This window comes from Daucus carota, chromosome 2 (assembly GCF_001625215.2).
Source record: "Daucus carota subsp. sativus chromosome 2, DH1 v3.0, whole genome shotgun sequence".
In the NCBI taxonomy this organism is placed as follows: Eukaryota; Viridiplantae; Streptophyta; class Magnoliopsida; order Apiales; family Apiaceae; genus Daucus; species Daucus carota.
In genome coordinates, this window is record NC_030382.2 from 55,118,538 (window position 1) to 55,145,980 (window position 27,443).

Here is a 27,443-nt window from a genome sequence, read left to right on the forward strand (position 1 = left end):
AATATCATAATAATACGTTGCAAAATGTGTAATCTGCGGTGGCAAACTGGCAGTGCCAACTGCCCAATGTGGTACCCAGATCAATTTGCCCGTTGCTTTTAGCAAATCCAGCTGTACTTAATTTCGTTAAAAGATTCGGATTTTTTTTAATTCTGTCAATCACAGTATGGATGCGTGGATTTGTGTGATTCTCTATAATATTGAAAATTTAGATAAATTTTGTGTATTGTTTTTTTTTTTAAAATCAAATCATTGTATTAGTAGTATGAGAAAAAACACGAATCAGACAGATCGATAAAGACACGTAAAGAGAATTGATTCAATTAATTATTGATTAATCGAATGATAAGTTTAGTAAACAATGAAACATGAACTAACCGGAATTAATCACTGATTTTTAAAATAATGACATGATTGTGTATATATGGGAAATAAACTTCATAATAATTTACCTTAAGATTTAATAGAACCCTGTAAAAGAAACTTCCATTCACAATGTGGCAACACATAAATTCAGTAATTCTGGCCGAGCACGATCGGATAGCCCAGTGGTTAAGGGTTTATCCTCTGTCGTCCCAGGTCATGGGTTCGACTCTGGCTCACCAAATATATTTTATATACCACGATGTAACATCAACCAGTTCATCAAAATCCCACATGCATATAAACCACAAAAAATGAAAAAATTGATCAGCATCATCTTCCAACGGACCCACACTATCATTCCAAATTTCTCTTCTTTCAAGCTAATATCATGTCCTTTTCAATCTACTTGCTAGACTCACATAAGAAATGCAATTGCTAGCTTAATATACATAAGTTTTCAACAACCCCTATTCACTTCAATCAAGTACATGAAGAGAATTCCATGAACTTTTCTCGCAAGTATTTTTAGTAAAATATCACAATTTTTATGTTCGAAGTAAGCTGTCACGTTTCCTTTGATGAATTATGCTTTTAACATTGCTAACCGTGAGGACCTCGTCGAGGAAGAGGAAGATTTGGTGGAGGAAGTTGACTTGTGCTTCTTATGCTTCTGCTTCTTTGGAAAATTGGGCATGTCTGTTGGTGGTATATCGGCAAACATGTCAGATGCTGTTTGTCGTCCCAACCTTTCTCCAAAATCTGTTCCATCAATCCATAAAAGAAAGAAATAAGATTAAACTTTCTTCTAGACTGTATGAGATGAATTCAGCAGCATAGACATTAAGTTAGCAGGCATTTTAAGTCGAAAAAGATAAATATCATGAGTACTATTCTCGTCTACTGGCTTGTCTATCAGAATTGGCAAATGGCAATTGTAATTGGAGACAAACGAGCTCGGCATCATCAAAGTTGACAATTGTAGTTTAACTATAAAGTTGGTATTGAAAATCCTTCCAAGCAGACAAGTTTAACCACATAATTGCAGAAGTAAAATTCATTTTCTGGATTGATTTCAGGAAAGTCAAGGTCTATAAATGGTAGATGGTTGATTCCACAAGATTCTTAGATATAAGCGGCTCCTTTTTTCAGAGAATGCATCAAATCACTTACCAAGAGGAAAGCTGTATGTGACAGCTGCTGTAAAAATTTATTCTGCAGTTGCTAAATCATAGGTGTCATACGACCAAATCAGTGCAACATCAAAATCAACACTAAAGTTCAAGACTCGAAAATGACATCTCTGCCATACTATCCACTCAGTGGCAGCTATTGTTCTTGTTGGTCTTCAGTATTACATTATTATCTAATTCAATACCAAAAAGTATAATTAATGAATAAATCACACTGCAACGAAGATAAATAATATGCAGCATACTAACCCGTGATCAAGAGTAAAATGATTACCTAGATATACTATAAAAACATATTGTTTTGTCCTAGCAAAACATGAGCATACCAATGTTTATCAGATCCTTTGGACAATAATTGGATTCGATCAAAATAATAATATACGTTGGTCAGGAGAATGAACCCCAATAAATTCGACATCCAGCCCTCTGGAGTCTTCCTAATAGAGTCTCGTGACATAAAAACCAAGCCAAGCTCTCCTATATGAGGAGGCAAAGGATCTAAGGAAAACTGTACGCTTTAATTTATGTTGTTGGCTTTATTATATATACACCAATACATGACAAATTATAATTTTTCTGTCAACATTCCCACCCGTGAAAAGGTTCCATCTTCCCTTGTCTGATTATAGACACTGCACATGATACAAATTAATAAAATAACTGCCTACTTTTACTTGCAATACGTACCTTGAGAGGACCAAGGGGAGAAAGATGAACCAGAATTGGCGATGGATTTGGAAGCGAAATCTGGTCCCGTCTTGAATTCATTCATCTACAATTAAAAAGAAAATTAGAGAAGTCAGAAAAATATAATGGAAGGCAAGCTGGATTATAAACAAACCCCCTGGCCTTAGTACACTACTCTGCTCGCACACACATTCAACGTTTCCTACGATGAGGAACCCTGAACCTCTCACCGGAGAAAGAGGGTATCATAATTATAATTCTGGAAAATATTTATTTAACAAGTCATTTACATCACAAATGAAAATAATAAAAGAAGTAAGGCATACTCACCCAACTGGGTGCTTTGCCAGAGTGATCATCCCACCCAATATGTGAAACATGTTTAACATCTGTTGGGTACCCAATTTCCATTTCCATTTCTCTATCCTTCACAGCTACAAGATTCCCATTTTCTCGATTAGTAATAAAACACCAATAATTGCTAAATTAACTAAACAAGATGAATCTTAACTAAAGAAAGAGAGGATCTTTACCAAAGATTTGAGTTATGAACTTGAATCCTCTATAAATTCCTCTGATTGTATTTGGCATGGTGAAAACTGTAAAAGCCTTCTTTAATTCACAAAAGAAGCAGCACCAAGAACTTGAGTATATATTATAACTTTTTACACCTAATGAGAAAGATAAAAAGGAATGAGTTAACAAATGTTTAATTGAATTTATATACCATCATCTATGTATCTGCTTCTGAATCTTGTCCTTCAAAAAGCACTAGCATGAAAGATGAGCTTCAGAAAAGATATTGGTATACTGCATAGAGTCCTATAAATTGCATAAACCATGAATACCTGATGGGAAGGAGAGAAGGTTTTACAGGAGCCTTGTAACCACATTCCCCAACTTGATTAATTTTTCTAAATTCATATATATGCTAAACATGCATGCAAGACAATAGGAAAATGAAGCTGGGTTTTGGATGGAGTGACAAAAGATTCAATCTTTCACAAACTTAAGATAAGAAGACAGAAAATGGTGAGCTATGGAGTGTGGTTTGAAGTGTGTGAGTCTGTGTGGACTACAGAAATGGAGTGGTTGAAGAAGAAGAATTTGGGAAGAGAGCAACAAGGTGGAGAACCACTAAAACCTCACAATAGGAAGATGAGGGCAGGTTTTGAAGAACATGGGACAAATGAATCATTTTGATACACCAGTGCCTCTATATACTAGTGATAGGGTATAACCCGGTCAAGCAACACCCGGGTCCTTCAGAAGGAGCACCCGGGTCCTTTAGAGGAGCCTCCACCCCGGGTAGCCACCAACACCGCAGGACGCCCCCTAGTCTTGTCAAGTTGCACAACCCGGACAAGATCCCTCACCCGGGTACAGCAAAACCTACTACTTGCCCGGGTGCATATGTACCAGCCGACACTTGCTGCACAAGGCGCAGACTGACACGATAAAGACAAATATAACGGTCAACTACTGGCGATAGAGACAAGCCAGGGAACATTCCAAAATACTACTTCTACGCCGACACCTGGACACGTGTAGGGGATCAAATCCCTACACGTGTAGGACCAGGATCCAGGTACGCACCCCCAAACCCTAACCCTTGGCCTATAAATAGACCAAGGATCAAGAGTTTGGGGGTTAACTTCACTCCCTACACTCATTCTCTGCACACACTCAAGCACTCAGCATACATATAAACACTATCAGCCATCAGCCACCATGCAACCACCATACACCACCTTCACCCACCACACATAGATAGCACTTTCTCTAGTCTTCATCCTTCCGAAACCTACGCTTACTCTCACGCCGGAGGCGCTTTGGGGCAAAACCCCCCCGCCGGCGTTGTTTTGTAGGCCCCCATCCAGCAGCTACACCACGGAACCACCAGTCACGGCGGAGGAAGGACCGGGATCGGAGATTGGCGTTATCATTTGGCGCTAGAAGGAGGGGAAGGTGTCCTCTGTCCTGTGGTCACGGTGCCACTGGACTCATCTTCTTCAACAAACCCCCGAAACGGGGGTCCAAACACACCAGTAAGCTTTCATAAAACACCCAGCTCCTTGAAACCTTCAGCCATGGCTTTTCTTGATATGTGCATGATAGAAAACCTCACCTGACCAAAACCCTAAATTTGTCTGTAGTAGAGCATGATAGCAAACCCTGTCTGAGCAAAACCCTAATCTTGTCTGTAGCACATAAAATCTTTTTGTCTCACACCTGCACACATTTTGTCACTTAACTATTTGTGGTATCTCTGAAAATAGTAAGTTGACTACTTGTGCACGCTATTTTTGTCATTCTGTCACTGTCTATACTATCTGTGGGCACTACCACCAAAGCAGCGACCATACACCCTGTGTAAGTTCTTGAAACCATGACAAAAAGGACACGCTCCCACCTGGGTCTTCCTCAGAACCCGGATAACCCTCAGACAGACCAGGATAACCCAAACCAGGATCATGCCTCGGGACCACTTTTCACCCATGTGAACCCGGACGAGAACCAAGCAATCCACCCCAATGATGCCCGGGTCACGATCGAAGCAAACCAGTACAAGTACACCGATGTCCCGATCACCACCCTCCACCTGTCCCAGCTCACCAATATAGAGTTGGCCGAAGCCATCCGGCAGTACCATGATCGCCGGGAAAGCAACCGCAGACTTGAGGACATCGGTGAATCCGAGGACTCCGGGAACAGTCGTCAATCCCGGGGTTCCGTATTCGACCGGATCGGAGACAAAGCAAAGAAAAAGAAACAAAAGGAAAGTGAGGAAACCCGGTTGAAAATTTTGGCTGAAAGGAAAGAACAGATCCGAAAAGAGGAAGAGGAAAAACTTGAGCAAAAAATCGCCCTCCGGATCCAACTCGAAGAGGAAAAGTTAACAAAAGGATCCCGGTCCAAGCGCTACCGAAAGGAAACAACACCCGAACTCATCTCTGATGACGAGGATGAGAGACCGGGGCAAACCAACCTCAGAGACATGATCAATGAGCTCAACAGGAAAATTGGGAATGATGCCGGGCTTGAAATTGGGGGAACCCTGACTCCCTTCAGCCACTCCTTGGAATCCATACCCCGACAAAAGGGTATGAAACACTACAATTTTGAATCTTTCAACGGACTGGGAGACCCGGAGGAGCATCTGCACTACTTTGAACAGATAGCCCAGATCTACTACTACAATGACCTGACCAAGTGCCGCTTCTTCGCATCCACATTCAAGGGAGGGGCCCAGAGATGGTTCAGCCGGATCCCCTCCCGGAGCATCGGGTCCTGGAAAGATTTCAGGGAAGCCTTCCTCAGAAGGTTTCGAGCAAACAAGACACATGAACTCCATATGTGTCACCTGGAAACGGTTCGCCAATATGACAATGAGGCACTCTCAGACTACATGAAACGTTTCCAGGAAGCAATCAACAAAATTTCCAACCTGGATGAGCGTGAGGCTCTGAGCATATTCCGAAGGAACCTGGACCCGGAACAAAATGAGAGATATGTGGTCGAATTAATCAACAAAGAGCCCCAAAGCCTGGCAGCTGCCTACGCCATGGCTGCAAAATTCATTAAGGAGACCGATGTGCTCCAAGCAATGAGGATGACCCGACAGGGCAGTTCAAAAGGAAAACAAGTCGAAGATAGACCCAGGAAAGAATATCACCAGGATAAGAAATTCAAACCGGACAGACAGACAAACTTCATCCAGCAATCAGGTTCCAAGAGAACCAGCCAACAGGGATCCGGGTCCAGAAGTGACCCTGGTCCAAACAAAGCAACCAGGGAACCAAAACCAGAGCCCGAATGGACTCCTCTAAACAGACCCCGGGAGGACATACTCAAAGAGGTCCGGGACAAACCCTTCTACTACCCACCAAAACCCATGCAAACTCCTCCTGAAAGCAGACCTACCAACAGACACTGTGACTACCATGGTACCCATGGTCATAAAACTGAAAATTGCATATCCCTCAAGTACTTCATTGAAGAGCAAATCAGTAAAGGAAACATGGGGCAATATATAGCCCGGAATACAGCCGACAAAACGGGGGGATCCGGGAAACAGAAAAACATTGTCAACGTAGTGCTGGGAGGATCTTGTTCACCTCCCCCTAGCCCGGGCTCCTGTCAAGAAGTAATGTCCATCCAAACCTTCCCCGAACAAGTAATTTCCTTCAGCAACAAGGACTTTGAAGGAGTCACCCGGGGTCACAATCAAGCCCTGGTAGTGACCCTTGACATGGCCGAAAATGAAGTAAGGAGGATCCTGGTGGACAACGGCTCCTCAGCCAACATCTTGTTCAAGCACACCATGGATCGAATGGAGCTCGGGAGTATCCGGATGAACGACTACAGGGAGGATCCTCTATATGGGTTCGGGAATAGCATTGTCCCGGTCCTTGGCACACTCTATCTCCCGGTCCGATTCGGAACCCTTCCGAACCAAGTCACTCATACCATCAAATTCTATGTCACAGATACACCCTCACCTTACAACGTGATCATCGGCCGCCCAGGTCTGAACAAGATCGAAGCTATCACATCCATTCCACACCTGAAGTTCAAATTCCCCACCCCGTTCGGGGTAGGAGAAGTCAAAGGAGACTCGGCGACAGCCGGGGTATGTTATAGCCAAGCTTTGGTCATGGCAGAAACACACCTGGACAACAAGAGAAAGGCAACCGTTTTTCAAAAACAGAAGAGCAACAAAAAACACCGACCTTACCCGAAAACAAATCCCAAAGGAGAAGTCCAGGTGATCGAACTTGACCCGGGTAACACCAACCCGGGAGCCACCAATCCTGGTCCTGGACAAAGCAACCAGAAAGCAACCATGAGCTCAGCTCAACATTTTGTGGAAAAGAACACTGACGCCCGGATCCAGCAAATGATCTCGGCACAAGAACTAACCAAGGTCGAAGCTGCGGTCGAGACCGAATCGGTCCTGATCGAAAAAGACAACCCGACAAGGAAAATCAAAATTGGAAAAGGCTTGGATACCGTCTTTAAAGAAGAACTCATCCAACTACTTCGGAGCTACGCAGATGTTTTTGCCTGGAGCCCGGACGACATGCCCGGGTTGGACGAGTCACTAGCAATGCACAGCCTGGATGTGGACCCCGAGAAGAAACCAGTCAAACAAAAACGAAGAAATTTCGCACCAGAAAGGCAGAAGGCAATAGATGAGGAAGTTGGCAAGTTAATGAAGGCAGATATCATCTGCGAGATCAAATACCCGGAGTGGCTAGCTAACGTAGTCATGGTAAAGAAAGCAAACGGCAAGTGGAGGATGTGTGTCGACTACACGGATCTGAATGCAGCATGCCCCAAGGACCCTTATCCTCTACCGAGCATCGATCAGCTCATTGATGCCACGTCAGGACACCTGATGTTAAGCTTTATGGACGCCTTCTCCGGGTACAATCAGGTTAAGATGAACCCAGCAGACATAGCCAAAACAGCATTCATAACCCATCGAGCGGTCTATGCCTACAAACTGATGCCTTTCGGGTTAAGGAACGCCGGGTCCACATACCAAAAAGCCATGAATGAAATTTTCAAAGATCAACTTGGAAGAAATTTGGAATGCTACGTCGACGACATCATCTCCAAATCCACTTCGGTCCCGGGTCACATTTCTGATCTAAAAGAATGTTTCGAGAACATGAGAAGGACTAAGCTAAAGCTCAACCCGGACAAGTGCACCTTTGGAGTAGAGGCTGGAAAGTTTTTGGGTTTTATGGTAAGCAACCGGGGTATCGAGGCCAACCCGGAGAAGATCAAAGCTGTGCAAGAGATGCAACCACCCCGGACTCAGAGGGAGGTCCAAAAGCTAGCAGGGTCCTTAGCGGCACTCCGAAGGTTTGTCTCCAAACTCGCCGAAAGATGCCTACCATTCTTTGAGTTGTTAAAAGGGGCAAAAAACCAGAAATTGGTAGAATGGAGCCCGGATTGCCAAAGAGCCCTTGATGAAATCAAAGCATACCTGTCCAAACCCCCAATCCTGACAAAAGCCTTACCTGGAGAACCTCTCTACCTATATCTGTCTGCCGGTCCCTTTGCCGTCGGGGCAGCCTTGATCAGGGAAGAAGCCGGGCAGCAGAAGCCCGTCTACTATGTTAGCCAGGTCCTCAAAGATGCGGAGACCAGATACCCCAACTTAGAAAAATTTGCGTTTGCACTGATCACCGCATCCAGGAAACTCAGACACTACTTTCAAGGAAGAGAGATCAGGATTGTCACCGACCAGCCCCTAAGGAAAATCATTCACAAGCCAGACATCTCCGGGAGACTAGTCAACTGGGCAATTGAACTTAGCCAGTTCAGCCTAACCTTCCTACCCCGGACAGCGGTCAAAGCCCAGGTCCTGGCAGACTTCGTGGTGGAATGCAACTTCCCAGAAAACCAATCAACTCCCATGGAAACTGAACCAGAAGCCCCGGTAGAGTCAAACCCGGGGTCTTGGACACTCCATGTTGACGGCTCCTCAACAACCGAAAGGTCAGGAGCCGGGCTAATCCTGAAAAGCCCGGATGGGTTCACAATCAAAACAGCAATCTCCTTCGGTTTCGCAGCAACCAACAACCAAGCGGAATACGAAGCTCTTCTAGCAGGGTTGAAATTAGTCCGGACCCTGTCTATCCAAAACCTGACCATTTACAGCGACTCACAAATTGTGGTCAGGCAGACAAACGGGGAATACCTCGCCAAAGACCCAATTCTGACCAGGTATCAAGCCTTGGTGAAAAGCTACCTTACCCTGATCCCCGGGTACAAAATCTTGCAAGTCAGCAGGGAAGAAAACGCGGAGGCAGACAACCTCTCCAGGTTGGTCCAAAATTCAGCAGACCTGGATAGCTCAGTGTATTTCGAAGAGTTGCACAAACCCACAATAGAGCAGGAAGAAATCTTTGAAATCAACAACGACCCTACCTGGATGACTCCCCTGATCAACTACATAGAAAAAGGAGAGTTACCCGAGGACAAGGGAAAAGCTCAAAGACTAAAAGCTAAGGCAGCAAAGTTTTTCGTAGAAGGCGGGATCCTCTTCCGCCGGACCTACTCATCCCCAATCCTGAAATGCATAGGTCCGGAGGAAGCCGAATACTGTCTGAGGGAAGTTCACGAAGGGATCTGTGGAGATCACATGTCGGCAAAAAGCCTGGCCTATAAAATCATCCGGCAAGGCTACTACTGGCCAACAATTCATCAAGACTCCGTCGAGTTTGTTAAGAAGTGCAAAAATTGCCAGCTATTCAGCAACGTGCCCCGGGTAAGCCCCGTCCTACCCTCCTCGGTCTTATCCCCGATCCCCTTTGCTGTATGGGGGATAGACATCATGGGACCCTTCCCCCGGGCTAAAGGAGACCTCAGATACTTGCTTGTCTCCATTGATTATATGACCAAGTGGGTTGAGGCCAAAGCAATGCGGACGATCAATCAACAAGATGTCATCCGGTTCATGGACAACATCCTGATGAGATTCGGGCTACCAAGAGTCCTGGTCTCAGATAATGGACCCCAGTTCATCGGGTCGGACTTTGAAAGCTACCTGGCCGAAAGAGGCATCAAGCACAAGAAGTCTTCAGTCGCCTATCCTCAAGGAAATGGCCAGGTAGAGGTCACCAACCGGATCCTCCTGAGAGGAATTGAGAAGAGACTTGAAGAAAGCAAGAGCAAATGGCCAGAAGAACTACCTCATGTCCTTTGGTCATACCGAACCAGTCCCCGGACAAGCACCGGAGAAACCCCTTTCAAGTTGGCCTATGGAACCGAGGCAATGCTCCCAATTGAGGTCGGGTCACCCTCCCACAGAACAATCAACTTCGACGAAATTGCAAACGAGGAAGGACTCCGGGTCAACCTGGACTTGGTAGATGAGGTCCGAGATCAGGCAATCGCAAGAATGGAAAAGTACAAAGAGAAGACCCGGGACCACTTCAGCAAGAAATCCCGGGTTAGAAATTTTCAAGCAGGGGACCTGGTCCTACGAGACACCGAAGCCTCAGATCCAACTAACACAGGAAAGCTAATGCCTAAGTGGGAAGGCCCTTACAAAGTCAGAGAAGTCTTAAGGCCGGGTACCTACAAACTAGAACACATGGACGGATCAGAGGTATCTAACACCTGGCATGGCCTCAGGTTGAGGAAATTCTATCAGTAAAGCCAACGGAAAGAAAAGACCTTAGAAGACAGCTACATATTCCTAAAAGCAACCATGTATTTTTGATTATCAAAGCTGTGTAATCATCTGAATATCAATGAAGTCTTTTGCTACTTGTGAATCCGTATTGTTATTTACTTAGAAAATTTCTAAGGCAACCAAAACATGTCGAGCAAGAAACCCGGGAAAGATCTACCCGGGTCCATCCATACAATCAGTAACTTGGAAAATTTTCTAAGTATAAAAAGCAAAAGAAAACAAGCAACCTGGGAAAGATCTACCCGGGTTCATCCATACAATCACTAACTTGGAAAATTTTTCTAAGTATAAAAAGCAAAAGAAAGCACTCAACCCGGGTCCATCCATTCTTATTTACTTAGAAAAATTTCTAAGTGCAAACATGTTAAAGCAGTCAAACCGGGTAGATGTTACCCGGGTCCATCTATTCTTATTTACTTAGAAAAATTTCTAAGTGCAAACATGTTAAAGCAGCCAACCCGGGTAGATGTTACCCGGGTCCATCTATTCTTATTTACTTAGAAAAATTTCTAAGTGCAAACATGTTAAAGCAGCCAACCCGGGTAGATGTTACCCGGGTCCATCTATTCTTATTTACTTAGAAAAATTTCTAAGTGCAAACATGTTAAAGCAGTCAAACCGGGTAGATGTTACCCGGGTCCATCTATTCTTATTTACTTAGAAAAATTTCTAAGTGCAAACATGTTAAAGCAGCCAACCCGGGTAGATGTTACCCGGGTCCATCTATTCTTATTTACTTAGAAAAATTTCTAAGTGCAAACATGTTAAAGCAGTCAAATCGGGTAGATGTTACCCGGGTCCATCTATTCTTATTTACTTAGAAAAATTTTCTAAGTGCAAACATCCCCTAGCAATCATGTAAAACAGATAAAAGCATCCACAAGGCAAAAGCACACATGAGTAAAAATGGCGAGACAATATTTGATAAAGAGCATCAAAACAAACATCCATAATCCCGGGTCTACAAAGACCTCGGGCAAATACTCAAATCCAGCAAGACAAATTCGGAATTACAAAAGGTTGTTTCAAATAACACAAACAGAATCAAGGAAGACAAGGACTAATGGAGGGGAGGATCGTTCGCCGGGGGACGGTTGACATTAGAGCCCGGATCAACAGGCACATCCGAAGTAGTGGAGATGTCCGGGTTGGCACGAGCTATGAAGCTGGGAGTTGGGCCTTCGTAAGGCTCAGGTTCGCCCTTCCCAGCTTTGATGTTATCTTTCGCAGCGAGATACAATTCGATGAAGCTCTGAAGATTAGCTTCCGGGTCAGATTTAATATGTCGCTCGGCTACATGCCAACAACGGACCACCTCCGCTGCCGCAGCATGGTTGAGGGCATCAGCATAGGCCGTCGACTTCTGGAATTCAGCGATGACCACCCCGGCCTCCTTCCTCTCCTCCAAGATCTTCTTCAGGGTGCCCACTTCCTCCTCGAACCCGGACGCCTTCTTCTCGGCATCAGCAGCCCGAGCCTCGGCATCGTCTACCTTCTTCTTCCACTCGCCCTGCATCCGGGTCTCAACCTCCTTCACCCGCTTATCCATCTCAGATTCCAACTTCTCCTTTGCCGACCTCTCCTGAGCTAAGCTCGACTCAGCTTTCCGGGTCCTCTCCCCGCACGCATCAGCAGTATCCCTTTCCGACTTGATAACATCAAAGGCCATGGTGTTGAACCCGGCCAGCCGAGCCCCAAGCTGCAAACCCGGACCCACAAAGTTAACAGCTTAAAAGACAAAATATTAACTTGGAAATGAGACAAAAGAAACAAAGGCCAAGATCGAATCTACCTGGCCCCAAAGACTCCCAATCTCTCTGAAGGTACTAACCAACCCGGCGTCATCCATCTTCACCCAATCCTCATCAGTTGGGATACCAGACATCAACTTGATTATCTCTCTGGCTGAATACTTGCCAGCACCAAGAACAACCCGGGTATCCTCCCTCTCCGGGTCCTCACTCTCATCAGTATCAGACTCGGACTCCACCATCATCTCCTTACCCCGGCCAGCCCTGGCCTTGGGAACCTTCGCAGGAGCCTTCCTCGCCGAGGGCTGTTTCCTCTTCGTCCCCCGGGTAACAAGGTCCGGGCTGCCAGACTCCTGAACCTCGGCGGTCATCCCGAGGGCAACCTTTTCCACGGCGACACTTGACTCTCCACCAGCCGCTCCTTGCTGGGAGGACCCGGATTCATCATTCTTCCCTGACCCAGATTTGGACTTGGCAGCAGACTTTGGGATTGTGTGAGTTCCCCCCAAATTCCTTAAAGCCACAGCAAAAGAGTCGTTAGACATCTTCTTCCAAGGGTCCTTATCAAAATATGGCAAACCTGCAAGCACAAGTCAATACCCGGGTCACACAAACAAGTATAGACAAGCAAGAGATCGAAATACACAAACACGAGAGAAAGAAGTAATAAGTGCAGAATACAACACCCGGGTCATATACTTAGAGAAATTTTCTATACTTAGAGAAATTTTCTAAGTGCAAAATACAACAGAAACGAGACAATAAGGCAAACAGAAGACCCGGATCATCCTACATGACAAAAAGCAAAGGAAACTCACATCCCCATTCATGCAACTTATCGAATTGCATAAAAGTATCCCGGGTCAGTTGCTGCCCGAGACACCCACAAAATTCCATCAGCTGGTCTCGGAATTTCCCAGAAGCACCCGGGGCCCCGAAATTCGTTTTCACTAATGTATCATCAGTTACCAGATACGGCATGTAATGAATATCAAGACCCTTCAGCATCAGGATCTCGCGATTCCAATTCTTCAAAGAAGTCTGATGCATTACCGGCTTCAGGAACCCGGGTCCCAAACCACATTCCTTGGACCGGAACCGGAGCTCATACAACGGCTTTTCCCCGGATTTCTTAAATTGGAAAAGCATATGGAACAACTTAAGGGTAGGCTGATACCCCATCTTGTTACAAGCACAAAGAAACCACGTCATCCACTTGATCGCGTTTGGAGTGATCTGCATCGGGGAGCACTTATACTCATACTTGCATAAATGGCGAAAAAACAGATGCCACCTAGGATTCCACCCGGATCTCAAGTGTTCCATCCACACTGGAACAAACCCGTCAGCCGGCCGGTGGTAGATCCTCTCCTCGGGTTCTGGCCATCGCCATTCGACCGTATCCGGAAGCTGAAACGAGACCCGGATCAATCGATCCTGAACCTTCCAAGGCAATTCCCTAAAGGAACTCCTAACGGGATACGGAGCCCGGGCAACAGCATATGTTTTAAACTCCTCGTCGAACTTCTTCTTATCATAAGCGCCCAGAGGACCGTTGGGGTGCTTAAATTTATAAAAAGACGCGATTCCCCGGTAAAACTCCCTCTCATCCGCTAGAGGGGCCTTGGTGATGAAGTAGGACTTCGTATCCATCCACATGCCTTCCGGGGTCATGATAACCTGCTTCCCCTCGGCCTTGGATACCTTCTGGAACTCAGAGACAACCCCGGATGAAGCTACCTCCCTCTCAGACATCTTTTCACGAGCACGGTCTGCTAGCGATTGGCGCTCGTCGGTCTCACTATCACTAGAATATTGCCCGGGCACACCAGAAAAGGCTACAATATCTCGCCTGGCCCTCTTTTTGATCCGGACCATAAACCTAAAGGAAAAGGAGAATCCGGGTCAATTCAGCATTCAACCAATTTTATTTCAAATTTTACGTAGGTCCGGATCCCGCCCTAAATCTATGTGAGAAACAACAAATTGAAAAGCTACCAGGATACGACTAAGGTTACCCGGGTCCCTCTCTCTTCATTCAAAATGATGAAGGGAAGAGGTTACCCGGGTCCCGAAGTTGCGCAAAGAAGAAGCTACCCGGGCCACAAAGACCTACAATACGCCACAAAAGAGATAACCCGGATCCCAGGAACACCCTATATCTACATGAAAGCCTCCATGCTACCTACCCAACCCGGGCAAGAGATCCCTACCCGGGTCCAAACAAAACCCCAAGAATCTTAAACAGCCACAAACAATTCCCGAAATCATTTCAGATCAAAATCAAAGATCAAACACAAAGCCCTGACAATACATACACATATATACACACAAAAACTCAAGAACATCAATCCACCAGAACCCAAACAACTACAATCATCAAACACGTATTACAAACCAAGCCCAAACCAAAAAACATCGGAAAACACTATTCTCATGGCCAAAAACAAATCAAAATACAGGAATATACACAAATACCAAACATACAAACACAAACAGGTTGTGGTTTCGAACGAAAAACCAAAACCAAAGCACAAAGAGAAGAGAACAGGAAAGGGACTTACCGTCCTAACCGGCGACGAAGCAAAAATTGCGATGACAACGACCTCTGGGACTCCAGCGAAGCTCTCCGGAACACAACCGCACGAATGGTGGCAAAAGCGCAAAGAAGAACTGTGAAGAAAAGAAAGAAAAACTCAGTGAAAGTAAAAAACGAAGTGGGAGGTTAGACCCCCTACTTATAGCCAGTACCGCCTACGTGGCAGAAACCCATTGGTTGAACTGCAATTATTACAGCCGTAATAATTCAATTCCTCAAAAGGCGCGATGTCCCAATTTTCGAAAACAGACAGTTGTAAAAACCCCTTCGTATTACAAACGCTTCACATCCCCCAAACCCGGGCGTCAAAAATCGAACCCTACCCGGGTCTACCCGGGCAGCGAAGCAAACATCAATCACCGGGATACACTCAACGTGACAAACACGAAAATTTTACCTCCGGCCAAGTCTAACAGGACAGGGGGGCAAAATCATTACCCTTACATGGATACCCGGATACAAAAGCAAAAATGAAAACTCCGCACTACTCCCTCACATAGAAAATCTATGTAAGGGAGTGGGGGGCAAATGATAGGGTATAACCCGGTCAAGCAACACCCGGGTCCTTCAGAAGGAGCACCCGGGTCCTTTAGAGGAGCCTCCACCCCGGGTAGCCACCAACACCGCAGGACGCCCCCTAGTCTTGTCAAGTTGCACAACCCGGACAAGATCCCTCACCCGGGTACAGCAAAACCTACTACTTGCCCGGGTGCATATGTACCAGCCGACACTTGCTGCACAAGGCGCAGACTGACACGATAAAGACAAATATAACGGTCAACTACTGGCGATAGAGACAAGCCAGGGAACATTCCAAAATACTACTTCTACGCCGACACCTGGACACGTGTAGGGGATCAAATCCCTACACGTGTAGGACCAGGATCCAGGTACGCACCCCCAAACCCTAACCCTTGGCCTATAAATAGACCAAGGATCAAGAGTTTGGGGGTTAACTTCACTCCCTACACTCATTCTCTGCACACACTCAAGCACTCAGCATACATATAAACACTATCAGCCATCAGCCACCATGCAACCACCATACACCACCTTCACCCACCACACATAGATAGCACTTTCTCTAGTCTTCATCCTTCCGAAACCTACGCTTACTCTCACGCCGGAGGCGCTTTGGGGCAAAACCCCCCCGCCGGCGTTGTTTTGTAGGCCCCCATCCAGCAGCTACACCACGGAACCACCAGTCACGGCGGAGGAAGGACCGGGATCGGAGATTGGCGTTATCAACTAGTATAGTTTTTGTTGCAAGTATTAGTACTTATTTTTAATTATTTGTTTATTTCATTTATATGTTCACGAATCATGACAGTGTTTTAAAGATTTTTGATAAATCTCCGCTTAATTTCCGATTAATTCTTAAAATATATATTATCAATTATGTAATGATTGATTTAACAAAAAATATTCAATAAATCCTGAAACAACAGGTCAATCAAATAGTTCGGATATCCAATTTCTATAATCATGATTCATGATTTAAAATATTCAATTATTTTCATAGTATATAATAAAAAAGAACGAGGTAATAGAGGAGAAATGGAAAAAGATGGGTTGGTGAGATTGTGGTTAGGAGTTAATTGGGGGGTTACAGCCTTTTAACAGGTGTTTTATCTGTTTCTGACTTTGTGTGAAGGGGTCTTATTTCAGAGTTGACTTGTACTACCGTATTCAGAAAGTTGCTCTTCAAGTTAGTGGTGGTAACTGGTAAGCTTGTGGCTACTTCTACAATTGGTCATTCATCTATCCTCTCTGGCAATGATGAGCACAGGACATTCGGTGCTCATGTTCTCCCCGAAATATTTTCTAAAATTTCTATTATTAAATAAATAAATATATATATATATATAGTAAATAAATATATATAATCTCATATATATTTGGATTTTTAATATACGAAATATATTAGTGTTGTTTAAATTTTATAAAATTCTTGATTTTTGTACTTTAATTTCTAACTCCGTAGCTGAATGATTAATGAAATTACTTATAAATTTAATTAAGTAATGCAATTTTAATTTTGTCTATTGCATGTAATATTTTATGTTATATTATGAAATTCAACCATATTCATTAAAATGTAATGAAAGTTGCAAATTGCTGTTAGTTTAACACATAACACACTCTGTATACCTAGAAAACAAAAAACAAAACCAAAACACTCTGTAATGTCTGATTTTCTTTTTTATTTCCAGTTACAAAATAGTGCCGTTTGAAATCTGCAATATATAATTAATACACAGTGCCGTTTGAATTTATTACTTGCAAGACCAATAATATCCAAGCATCTTCACTAGTAGTAATAAATATGAAAACATGCTTAAACGGTAAAATGAATGAATGACAATGTGAAATATTGTTTCATCATATCAAACGTAAAAAATCACGTCAATGCCGAAACTGAACCAAAAGAACTCATGGCAAAAATATAAAGAAACTTAAGAAAAAGAACCTGTTTCCCAGGATTGTAGTGGAAGCGCAACACTTGGCGGAAAGTCGTGGATGTAGTTTTCCGGCAAAAATTGAACTGAAAAAAATATGTAGTCGAAGAAGAGAGGTGTTGAAAGAGGTGCAAATGAGCGGATTCAGGTTCACATTTGTGTGGTAAATATTAGTGGATGGAGTGTCGGTCAGGCGTGTAGATTAGAGATGGTAACATTTCTTGATTTGCTACCAAGAACTGTAAGATACGGATATACATGAATCTTTTTCACAGTCACGCACCATTTTGCCACATATGCATTCATCAAATGTTCCTCCATTTTAGTGACTGTGTGTCAGGGTGAGTTGGTAATGTGAGTTTCAGACTTTTTACTTATTTTTCTTTTCCTTTTTTTTAAAAATAAGAATTGTTGTTTGTTATTTAAAAAATTAATTAGTTAAGAATCTTGAGATCAATTAACTAAAGGTAAATAATTAGTCGAGCTAATGTCATTTTTTGTTATGGGTCCTGGTCCCTGACAACTGATTGTCAGGGACAGATTATTTAACACATACTTCCATAGTCGTCGGATCTATATTTCAAGGGTCCAGATCAAAACTTCGTTTTTTTAAGTAATTTTCGGCGGATAGGAATTCTTCCTTTTCACGGAAAATCTTAAAAAAATAAGTTTCAATCCCAACCCTTGAAATACAAATCTAATAGTAATGAAGCTGTGTGTTAGATAAGACCTCCATCACAATCAGTTGTCATGGACCACATTGTTATTTGCTTATTTGTTGATAAATATTAGTATATCTTTTACAGTTTTACCCTTTGAATCTTAAGCAAAAATCATATAGTCAATTTTCACCTCATCTAAATTCTAACCATGATCGTCATCAGCGATAATCAACAAAAATTACAATCAACGGTCACAGCCAACATCAAGCAGTCATATTTTATATCTGTAGTTCCTTTGTCACAATAATTTAATATTTTTCATTATTTATTCTTTTCAAATCAAATTTATTTAAGAAGACTGCTTGTCTGTTATTATGTTGCTACATTCTCCAGCACCAACATACACTGTGGTGGTTTCAGATAATCAGATAAGATAGAATACTTGATCTTCTAATTGATCGTGACCTTGGTACTTAATCGAACTATCTGTCAAATTAATTATTTAAATTTATCAGGTCAGTATAAAAATGATTGCATCACCGGTACTGATTATTTTGAAGCACGTAGATTATGCAGGTAGGATTCATTTGATCTGTACAATTGTCCATACAAACTGAATCATCCACATCCGGAATTTTATAAATTATATTTTAATAGAACCGATTCAATGTGCGATTCCCTTAATGAAAGTGATTAATTAAGAGAATAATTCAAAGTGAAGTACTTAATAGTTGTCTCCACGTTTGATCAAACACAATCAGATTAACATTTCCTCAAATAGTAGTTGGCACTTGTGAAGATCTTGACATATTAATTTTGCATACATACTTTCAAGAAAATAACGCATTTTATTTGGCAGTTTTTTGGATGCTAAATACTATTGAGAATTTATTTTATTTTTTTTTATCATCGGTGACGATTTCCGATTTACGTGTCTTTGATGGAATGATATTATCTATTCATTTTTTTATCTTATATCTTCATATATTTATTTATGAAACACTTCATGATAAGCGTTTCGTAGTGGGACAGATTATATAATACAAGGATCGTATGGCTCCTTTTCTTTGAATATATCTACAATGCTTTGCCAGTACCACACGAGACTAGTGGAATTCTTATGAAGAGAAAAATAAATGCAGGGAACATTTACATTGTGTTTTCTGAGGAAGTGCAGAGACAATATCAGCCTATCAAGCATCAGGTATCATTGCATAAATTAAGTTCTTTTGGGACAAAAGTATAAAAGAGATTGATAAGTTTGCTAACTATAATATTGAGGGCAAAAGCTCCTTTCACTTGGGTTAGGTAATAGCTTTTTCCTCATTTCACCAATAAGCTACCCTATATTGTCCATGTATAATTTGTTTATGATGTCGACATTTTTTTTATCATATTATCGGATGGAGTCAACCTTGGCTGGCTGGTAACATGACTCCAGGCTAAATAAGATTTCTTTTAGATTAAAATTAGTAACATATCTTCAAGTTTTACCTTTCATGTTTGGCAAAGATGTTAAGTACGAGCATAGTTTTGGCCAATGCAGCTGAATGAAAAAGACCAAATTAGATTGGGATTATTAGAAAGACCTCTTATACTTTGACAGAAGGAACCTGTAATATTTTCGTGAACAATAAAATACATCATTTATGCGGATGTATTGTGCACAGAGTGAAAGATAAGCTAGCTAGAGGGATTTGATATGCAAATACTGATTGCCGGAAGATCCATAAGAATTTATTCATACTTGTTAACAGGAGAAAGAAGAACATCAATCTCATGAAGAGCGTTCTTTCAAGTAGCTACACCAATTTATCCATAATTAAGGCGAAATATGTCATTTTGAATGAAAAAGTTCCCTTCTGCAGCTGGGATCAAGTGAAACATCTGCAAAATAATTTTTAACAATTGGATCCATAATATAAGAAGCAATCTTAAATAATCAACAAATCTTAAAATATATATACATTTATTTATTAACTTTCAAACAAGTAAAAGCTATGGAGCAAAGCAGCTCTAAACAAAAAGGCAATATGTAGTTGGTCCTCTTTAAAACATTATTCAAAAGGTAATGTGCTCATATAGCAATTCTGCAAAACTGGTCCACTTTTGCACCTCCATAAAACACGATCAAAATAATTTATTGCGAAATACAACACAAGCAATGTGTTGCACAATTTTCATAGTATTTCTGAAGAAAAAATGATTCCATATTATTATTTGGATTACAAGGATGGTTTAATATGGCAACTTACTACCCCATTTAAAGAGCATGTCAACTCATTTAGGGAGCGAGAGATGGAGAAAGATACCTGACTAAACCGTAGAGGGTAGTCCTGTCCTGGCAATTGTAGGCTGCCACTAACAAAGACCATGATGCCTCCTGGAAAAGAGGAAGGCTGAGCATCAATGGTGCTAATGGCATGGTGGCATTGGCCGAATGGCAACTGATTAAGCTTGTTACATATATTTTCAGTCCCCTCTAATCTCTGACCCTCAAAGCTCAGCATGGACATTGGTTGGTATAGGGAAGTTAGAGAGGGCCTATCATTGTCAAATAGATGGTAGTAGTGATCCACAAAGGCCTTCCCCACTGTTTCAACTTGTTCTTCCATCTCTCCCGTGCTCCTCCCACTATAGCATACGTATATATATATTTCATATGCTAGTAAATCCCTTCCTGATCTAGCACGGCAGAAGGAGAAGTGGGAATTTAAGGAAAAGCAAGTGTAGATTTAAAAGTTAAAGTTATGGAGTGAGGAGTGAGAAAAGAAGAAAGGTAACTAGAATAAGTTAAAGGGAATCATCTATTGCTGCATAACTACGCAGGCATGCTGCAGGATTGAACCACATCTACAAACTCTTTTGGTCATCAAAAGCACTTTTATTTTTCTGGAGACAAACTCGAATGGTTAACAAATATGCATCTGTCTACAAGTACATAAGATTTTAGTTGAGAAAAGGCAAAAATTTTGGCTATACTCTCAGTGGGATCAAAACAGGTCCAGTAAGAAACCAATGCATCGAGTCATTTCCAAAGGATGCAACTGTGATAGGACCTCGGGCACTAGTGCACACATAATTACTGGAAGAGCATAGCTTTATCATATTTGGGCTGATCACTGTGTCCCAAGTCCTTGTATCTATTCATTAGTTCAAAGTTGCATTTAGCCAAACAACCCAGCCTTCAGTTATATCTCTCTTCCTTATTCAATTGCACTCCTAGCTGAATATATATCTAGAGATGATCAAAGATAAAGCATATTTGGGTTATAAAATGATTATCTAAAGGAAAAAGAGACTGCACTTGGCAACAAATGCCATTACAGAAAATACACCAAGAAACAAGATTTCATGAAGATTCCAGGATATCCTGACGTCTGTCAACAATCCAGAACATCATAAATTTTCAGGGCCTAGACCTTCAGTAAATAGCTGCAATTATCATTTAAAAAAACCAACCTCTTTTAGATGTCTAAATTTACATAATCCACAAAGTTCATACATTTGGGTGAGGAATGTGACAGACAAAATAATGATAGGAAATAACTACTAACAGCAGAGGAAGAGTTAATTCATCAATCCAGCATCCTTTTAGTACTTGACACACCAGCACAGCAACAAAGCATTGCAAGCAGCCAAGCACTACAAGTCTACGATCACTAAGATAGAATTTTTAATAATTTTGGCCTGAGCTACACTTAAGTGTAATCATATTGCCAATTATATTTTTGCAAGGTATGATAACTAGAATTAAATTAGCCCCACAAAAAGGGCATTTTGGTTCATCGTATTACAACCTTGTAAACGAGGATCAAAATGTTCACTTTTTCTGTTAGTGTTGGGTAACAGATATATTGGTTGGAATGAGAAACTAATTCTCACCAACCTGGTAACTCGTACTCGACATACCCCATGGATTCCATAACCTGGTAACTCGTACTCGACATACCCCATGGATTCCATATCATTCCCCTTGGCATTTCCTTTCATTTTCAATGCCTACTCCAATTCTGGCTTCCGATCAACAATCCATATGCCCCCTATAAAAGTTAATATCTTTGATATGATTACAATTAGATGCAGCCTTTTGCAGCGACTGTGCCCTGTTAATATTACTACACAAGTTTCTTTTCAGATTCTCAGTGCACAAACTTTTACAAAAATACTGCAGTGACATAATAGAAACAACCTCAGAAATTACCAAATCTTCAATGCTGTGATGCTCGGACTCTCCGGAAAACCCAGCCGTACCCGCGTCCACAGGACACGACACTGACACTGGGATCCAGATCCGATCATCATCTAGAAATCAGACTCTCCATTTTAGACAACCTATCTTTAATTTCAGTGACCTATCTCTAATAGCAAGATAGGAATAAGAAAGTATATGAAGAAACAGAGGTGTAATGGATGTAAAAGGAGAAAAGAAGCAACTCTTGGCTTAATTTGTGCAATTGTTTGTTATGCAGTATAATAGAATGATAGGTATTTATTTACAAGAACTATCATATTAGTTAAAAATAATAATTGCAGTGTCCAAATCCAAGTGTCGGATCCTTATAAAACGTGTCCCCGAGTCTTTAATTTTGTAGTTTGAAAGGTCTGACACCCTGATATGTGTCCATGTCGGATCCTTCTAAAAGAGTTTGAGCATCATAGCTTCAATATAATGATCAGATATCTGACACACATCATTTCCAAAGATTAATGCCATAGAATATAAGATCTAAACATAGTACTGATAACAGGCAAAATAAAATGATTGAAACAAGAACTAAATTTGCCTGTAATAGCTTAGGGATCCATACAAATACAATCAAATACTCTGCCCCCAAAGGGGCAGTGCTCCAACATTATCGTACTATTGGAAGGTTGAGGGTCCAGGTCTTAATGGAGGCATCTGTGAGTAAGTATTGAGCAATTTAGGGGTCATTAGAAAAACCTCGCCTTCCAAAAGATGAAAATAAATTATAACTATGCCCATATAATTTGCAAGATCCCAGTGTCATGTAGAACTTCATTATAACATGGTCACAGACTCTGAGACTCGCAACAGCTTACAGCAAATGCAGTTCCATCCAATATAAGATGGAACTTTATGGCACTAAAATTACACATAGGTGCCTTTCAGTCTGTCCCAAGAGACTAAAAAAATACACACATACTGCCCCTAATAACCCAAGAGCTGCTTTTGAAACAGTTGGTGCTGAATAGAAGATTTCTTCAGTAATTTAAATGCCAGCATAATCATTATACATAAGATGTGTATTCAATCATCTGTTTGGCATTATCATTAATTACCTAGTCCAGCAGTTTAGCTACAGCAATAACCATTTGCTTGACATTTGGTTGCTCAAAAGGTTGTTACACATCTAAACATGCAAAGTAGGGTGGCAAAATTGGACCCGACATGAATTCCACCTGCAAAATACGAATTCGGGTTGGAGTTTTCGGGGTTTGGGTTGATTTCGGGGTGAACCAATTTAAACCTGAAAGCGGGTCATTATTGGGTTGAATTCGGGTTACCCAAAACTGACCCAAAATCTTGCATATAAAATATAAAATGTTATATGTTTATTAAAAATACATATTTTTATATTATTTAATCTAATATAAATTAATTTATAAAATTAAAATGACAATTATTTATCTATTTATTTATTATTCAAAAGATATATTCATTAATAATTTGTTATGTGTGGGGTTATATTTGTGTTATCCATAGGTAGTGCGGGTCGGGGTCGGATTGAGTATTCTGACTCATTAAAACTTTGGGTCGTTTTCGGGTTGGGTCAAATTTCTGACCTGAGTGGGTCAACCCGACCCGATACCCGTAATTGCCAGCCCTAATGCAAAGTAAAAATCTTCAACTATTATTACAACAAATTGAAAAGAAAATATACTGCACTATACTGCATGTAAGATCAACTTTCACAAAACTCTGACCACAAACACATGATTGAATGAGCTGTGAGTTTTCAATAGAAAATAGAGATATTAATACTTGAGATACTTTATAGACAAGGGTTAATGAAGTATACCTTCCATACCATAGTGTGTGCTAATGCAGAGGAAGTATCAGCCAATACCACCACAAAACTTTTACCATCAGAGAAACTGAATTCTCAAAATATTGAGAATGACTCTGAAGGGTTCGGTGGAAATTAAGATGACATCCATATGTCAGCATGTAATTCATCTATTTGAAACAAGATATTAGACGCTTGTACTTTTTCAAATCAGGTTTCAGGCCCATCTTCAACATCTCGTCATGAAGTTTCATGGCCGTTCTCAAGTCATTTTCATGGCAAAGTCCACTAATCATAGCGCAAAAACTCTCTCCATTTAGCAAATTATGAATTCTCATGTAATCAAATATTTTAAGTGCTTCTTCAACTCTCCTTTCATTCAGGAGCCCCTTAACAAATACATTATATGCATCTGTATCCAAGGTACCCTTCGAATGTTCCAACTTATTATGTAAACCAATAGCTAAATCAATCCGTCTGGTAGAGCAATAATGCTTAATCACAAAGGAAGAACATAATGGATCTGGCACGTATCCTTCTTCCATAATCAGATTTAAAAGGTCCTCTGATTCTCTCCATCGTCGATTTTTACACAGAGAAATGATGTATTTAGACAGTTCTGATAAACTAGGGCAAAACCCTCTTCCAATGATGTCTTTCAAAAGTTTACTAATTTTCTCTGTTGGATCTTCCTTGCAAAGAATATTCACAAACAACGTATAAGAGCTGCATTTTGCAACAGTTCCACTTTCCAACATTTTGTCATGTATCACAATCGCGTCCTTCACTCTGCCTTCTTTGGAAAACGCCCTTAACATGCATTCATATGTAGCATCATTTAACTTAACCTTTGCATCAGAAGCTCTCATAAAAAACAACTCTGCTGCATATGTTTTCCCCAAGTTCGAAAGTTTCTGTATAACAGAATCATATTCCAATAAAGGAAGTTTTGAAATGTATTCATTTTTCTCCATAGTATTAATCATAACTTCAATCATCTCAACGTTTCCATGCTGACAAGCCCCATCAAGAATTGAGCTGTATGTACCAAAACCCGGCTCAAGTTTTTTATCAACCATTTCATTCAGACGGTCACTAGAAGCTCCAAAATTCCCACCCTTACTGTAACCCTCTATGATCAAATTATACATCACAGAATTATAAACACCCATGTCGATAACTTGTCCAATTTTCGTAAAGTTTCCATCTTTCCACAAAATTCGCGCTATCACAGACCAAGTAAACTGACCAACCAAAACCTCATTACGCAACATAGAAGCATAAAAACACCAACATAATCTAATCTCATTACTTTCTTGTAACACGTTAAGCAATCCATTACAACTATAATCCGAAACAACGTAACCACAATCATTAACTTTCCGATAAACCTCTAAAGCTTGCAAATACAGCCCATTTTTTGAATAACAATCAACAACAGAACTAAACACAGTAGAGTGACAATCAGTACCTGTACATGATACAACCAATGAATCCACAATTTCTGTTGGTGAGTGAGATTGAATTAAAGAATCCAATATGGGTCGGGCGGGTTGAGACAACCCGAACCGAATTAATGTCTGGGCTAATTTGCATTCAACTCTCAAGTCTGGTTGAAACCCTAGATTATTCTTGGCCCAATTGAAGAAATTGAGGGAAATTTGTGGGTTTGATTGGGTTTTGTGGAGGATTTGAAGGAAGAGATATGGGGTGAGTTTTGTGGAGAGATTTAGAGAAAGGAGAAGAGGGGCCCAGTTGGTTCTTTGTAAGAGAATTGAGGATAGTTGAGTGACAAGATGGGTTTGTTTGGTTTGGGTTCTCCAATTTGATGATGTTTTTGCTGTTGTTGCTAATGAGGAAAAGGGTAGTGTTTTAATGTAAAGATTAGGTCTGAGAAGAAGCATCTTGCATGTGATAGAGCTACTGTCTCACCAATTCACCATTGCTAGGCTTCTGTTTCAAACTTTCTAAACCGAGTCATTCTATATTTAAAGAGTTGGCCGTTGGGCATTGCAAACGCAGCTCTGTCGAACTTCGCTTCGAAATTCGAATAGTACTGAATGCATCAAATTTTAGATATAAAATTTTATATAATAACTAGCTTATAACCCGTGCAATGCACGGGCGGTTATAATATTTGCTATTTTATTGTATATATTTTAATTTAAATTAATATTATTGTGAGAATAAAACTATGATAGAATAATATGATTAAATAAATTTTTTATTTAACAGCTGATAAATTCTTAATAGTTAATTCCGTCAAATGGCTAATTAAAAATTAGGTCGAACATATATATTTTACTGAGAATGTTAAAATATGTTTTTTTTTCATCTTATAATTTAAGGAGATCTATAAAATCAGATATATATCAAACAATCAATCTTTTAATATTACTTATAAAGTGAGTCCATTAGAATATTTAAAAATAATGTTAATGTATTTTAGTTGAAAAATATCACAGGTTATTTATTAATAATTTTATATAATAATGTTATATTTATATATATATATATGTCACCCGTGTTAATTGTAGAAGATCCCTTTTTTTAGTTAGAATACATAAAAAAAGTGTTTTAGTTAAAAAGATAATTACTATATTTCTCGATGTTATTTTAAATAATGGAGTTTTATTTAGTTAGAAAATATAAAAAAAGATAACATATTTTAGTTAAAAAGAATAATTGGTAAATAAATAGGCCCGTATTTTGGCCCAAGTAACGACTGACCAAACTTTCAATGTTTCGGCTTTAATAGTATAGTATCGATAGTATAGATGCGTATATATTTTTTAAGGCTTGATTTTAGTTTTTGGTATAATCAAATAGGTCTTATATTTGTTTTATATTTTGATCTTATATTTGTTTTATATTTTGATTTATTTATATTTTGTTTGAAGGCCACTAATTTGTTTTGAAACCCGCTAATCATAAAAGTTCGTATAAAAGCCCGCGTGCCGACCGACCAAATTTTTAATGTTTCGGCTTTAATAGTATAGTAATTTTTAAAGTTTGACTTTAGTTTTGGTATAGCCAAACATGTCTTATATTTGTTTTATGTTTTGATCTTTTTATAATTTTGTTTGAAACCCACTAATTTTTTTTGAAGCCCGCTAATTTGAAAAGTCCGTCTAAAAGCCCGTGTACCAACCGACCAAATTTTTAATGTTTGGGCTTTTATTTGAAACCCGCTAATTTGAAAAGTCCGTCTAAAAGCCCACGTACCGACCGACCAAACTTTTAATGTTTCGGCTTTAATAGTATAGTATAGATATGATAATTTAGATGAAATATTTTTATTTGTATTATTTACATGTATTGGAAACTTATTTCAGTTGAAACTTAACAAATATTATTCTATATAAAGAATTTTGTTCACATGTAAGATGACGGAAAATGGAATTTGATATTATATTAAAACTAATTTATGACCCGTGCCAAGTACGAGACTATATAAATTTTTTAAATTTATTATTTATTGG

At 40.5% G+C, this 27,443-nt stretch overlaps 4 protein-coding genes across 4 annotated transcripts; all 4 read right to left on the reverse strand.

Annotated features, from left to right (window-relative positions):
* Positions 1-678: 678 nt before the first annotated feature.
* LOC108208980 (CRIB domain-containing protein RIC10) lies at positions 679-17,549 on the reverse strand. The gene is made up of 5 exons (XM_064088322.1): positions 17,279-17,549; positions 2,777-2,914; positions 2,574-2,677; positions 2,244-2,328; positions 679-1,125 (listed from the first exon to the last, which is right to left on the reverse strand). The coding sequence occupies exons 2-5, from the start codon at positions 2,832-2,834 to the stop codon at positions 950-952; spliced, it is 423 nt and encodes a 140-aa protein (XP_063944392.1). The 5' UTR covers positions 2,835-2,914; positions 17,279-17,549; the 3' UTR covers positions 679-949.
* On the reverse strand, positions 9,995-12,756 carry LOC108208978 (hypothetical protein). Its single transcript, XM_017379637.2, has 2 exons — positions 12,251-12,756; positions 9,995-12,157 (listed from the first exon to the last, which is right to left on the reverse strand). Exons 1-2 carry the CDS (start codon positions 12,752-12,754, stop codon positions 11,519-11,521), a joined length of 1,143 nt encoding a protein of 380 aa, XP_017235126.1. The 5' UTR covers positions 12,755-12,756; the 3' UTR covers positions 9,995-11,518.
* A 1,927-nt stretch (positions 17,550-19,476) lies between the features above and the next one.
* Positions 19,477-24,106, reverse strand: LOC108208981 (nuclear transport factor 2). The gene is made up of 3 exons (XM_017379640.2): positions 23,974-24,106; positions 20,242-20,609; positions 19,477-19,816 (listed from the first exon to the last, which is right to left on the reverse strand). Exons 1-3 carry the CDS (start codon positions 23,978-23,980, stop codon positions 19,742-19,744), a joined length of 450 nt encoding a protein of 149 aa, XP_017235129.2. The 5' UTR covers positions 23,981-24,106; the 3' UTR covers positions 19,477-19,741.
* A 25-nt stretch (positions 24,107-24,131) lies between these two features.
* Positions 24,132-24,959, reverse strand: LOC108208977 (pentatricopeptide repeat-containing protein At4g21170). Its single transcript, XM_064086942.1, has one exon. It carries the CDS (start codon positions 24,957-24,959, stop codon positions 24,132-24,134), a length of 828 nt encoding a protein of 275 aa, XP_063943012.1.
* Positions 24,960-27,443: the final 2,484 nt, after the last annotated feature.

Bases quoted from the DNA above. Each gene is read 5' to 3' on its own strand.
- LOC108208980 (XM_064088322.1), bottom strand. From the start codon at position 2,834: ATGCCAAATACAATCAGAGGAATTTATAGAGGATTCAAGTTCATAACT. The intron at 2,678-2,776 runs GTAAAGATCCTC...GGAATCTTGTAG, and splicing joins GTTCATAACTCAAATCTTTG to CTGTGAAGGATAGAGAAATG. The intron at 2,329-2,573 runs GTGAGTATGCCT...TTTTAATTGTAG, and splicing joins CTGGCAAAGCACCCAGTTGG to ATGAATGAATTCAAGACGGG.
- LOC108208978 (XM_017379637.2), bottom strand. From the start codon at position 12,754: ATGTCTAACGACTCTTTTGCTGTGGCTTTAAGGAATTTGGGGGGAACT. The intron at 12,158-12,250 runs GTAGATTCGATC...CCGGGTTTGCAG, and splicing joins TTGGGAGTCTTTGGGGCCAG to CTTGGGGCTCGGCTGGCCGG.
- LOC108208981 (XM_017379640.2), bottom strand. The intron at 19,817-20,241 runs GTATCTTTCTCC...ATTATTTTGCAG, and splicing joins ACCCTCTACGGTTTAGTCAG to ATGTTTCACTTGATCCCAGC.
- LOC108208977 (XM_064086942.1), bottom strand. From the start codon at position 24,959: ATGATTGAAGTTATGATTAATACTATGGAGAAAAATGAATACATTTCA.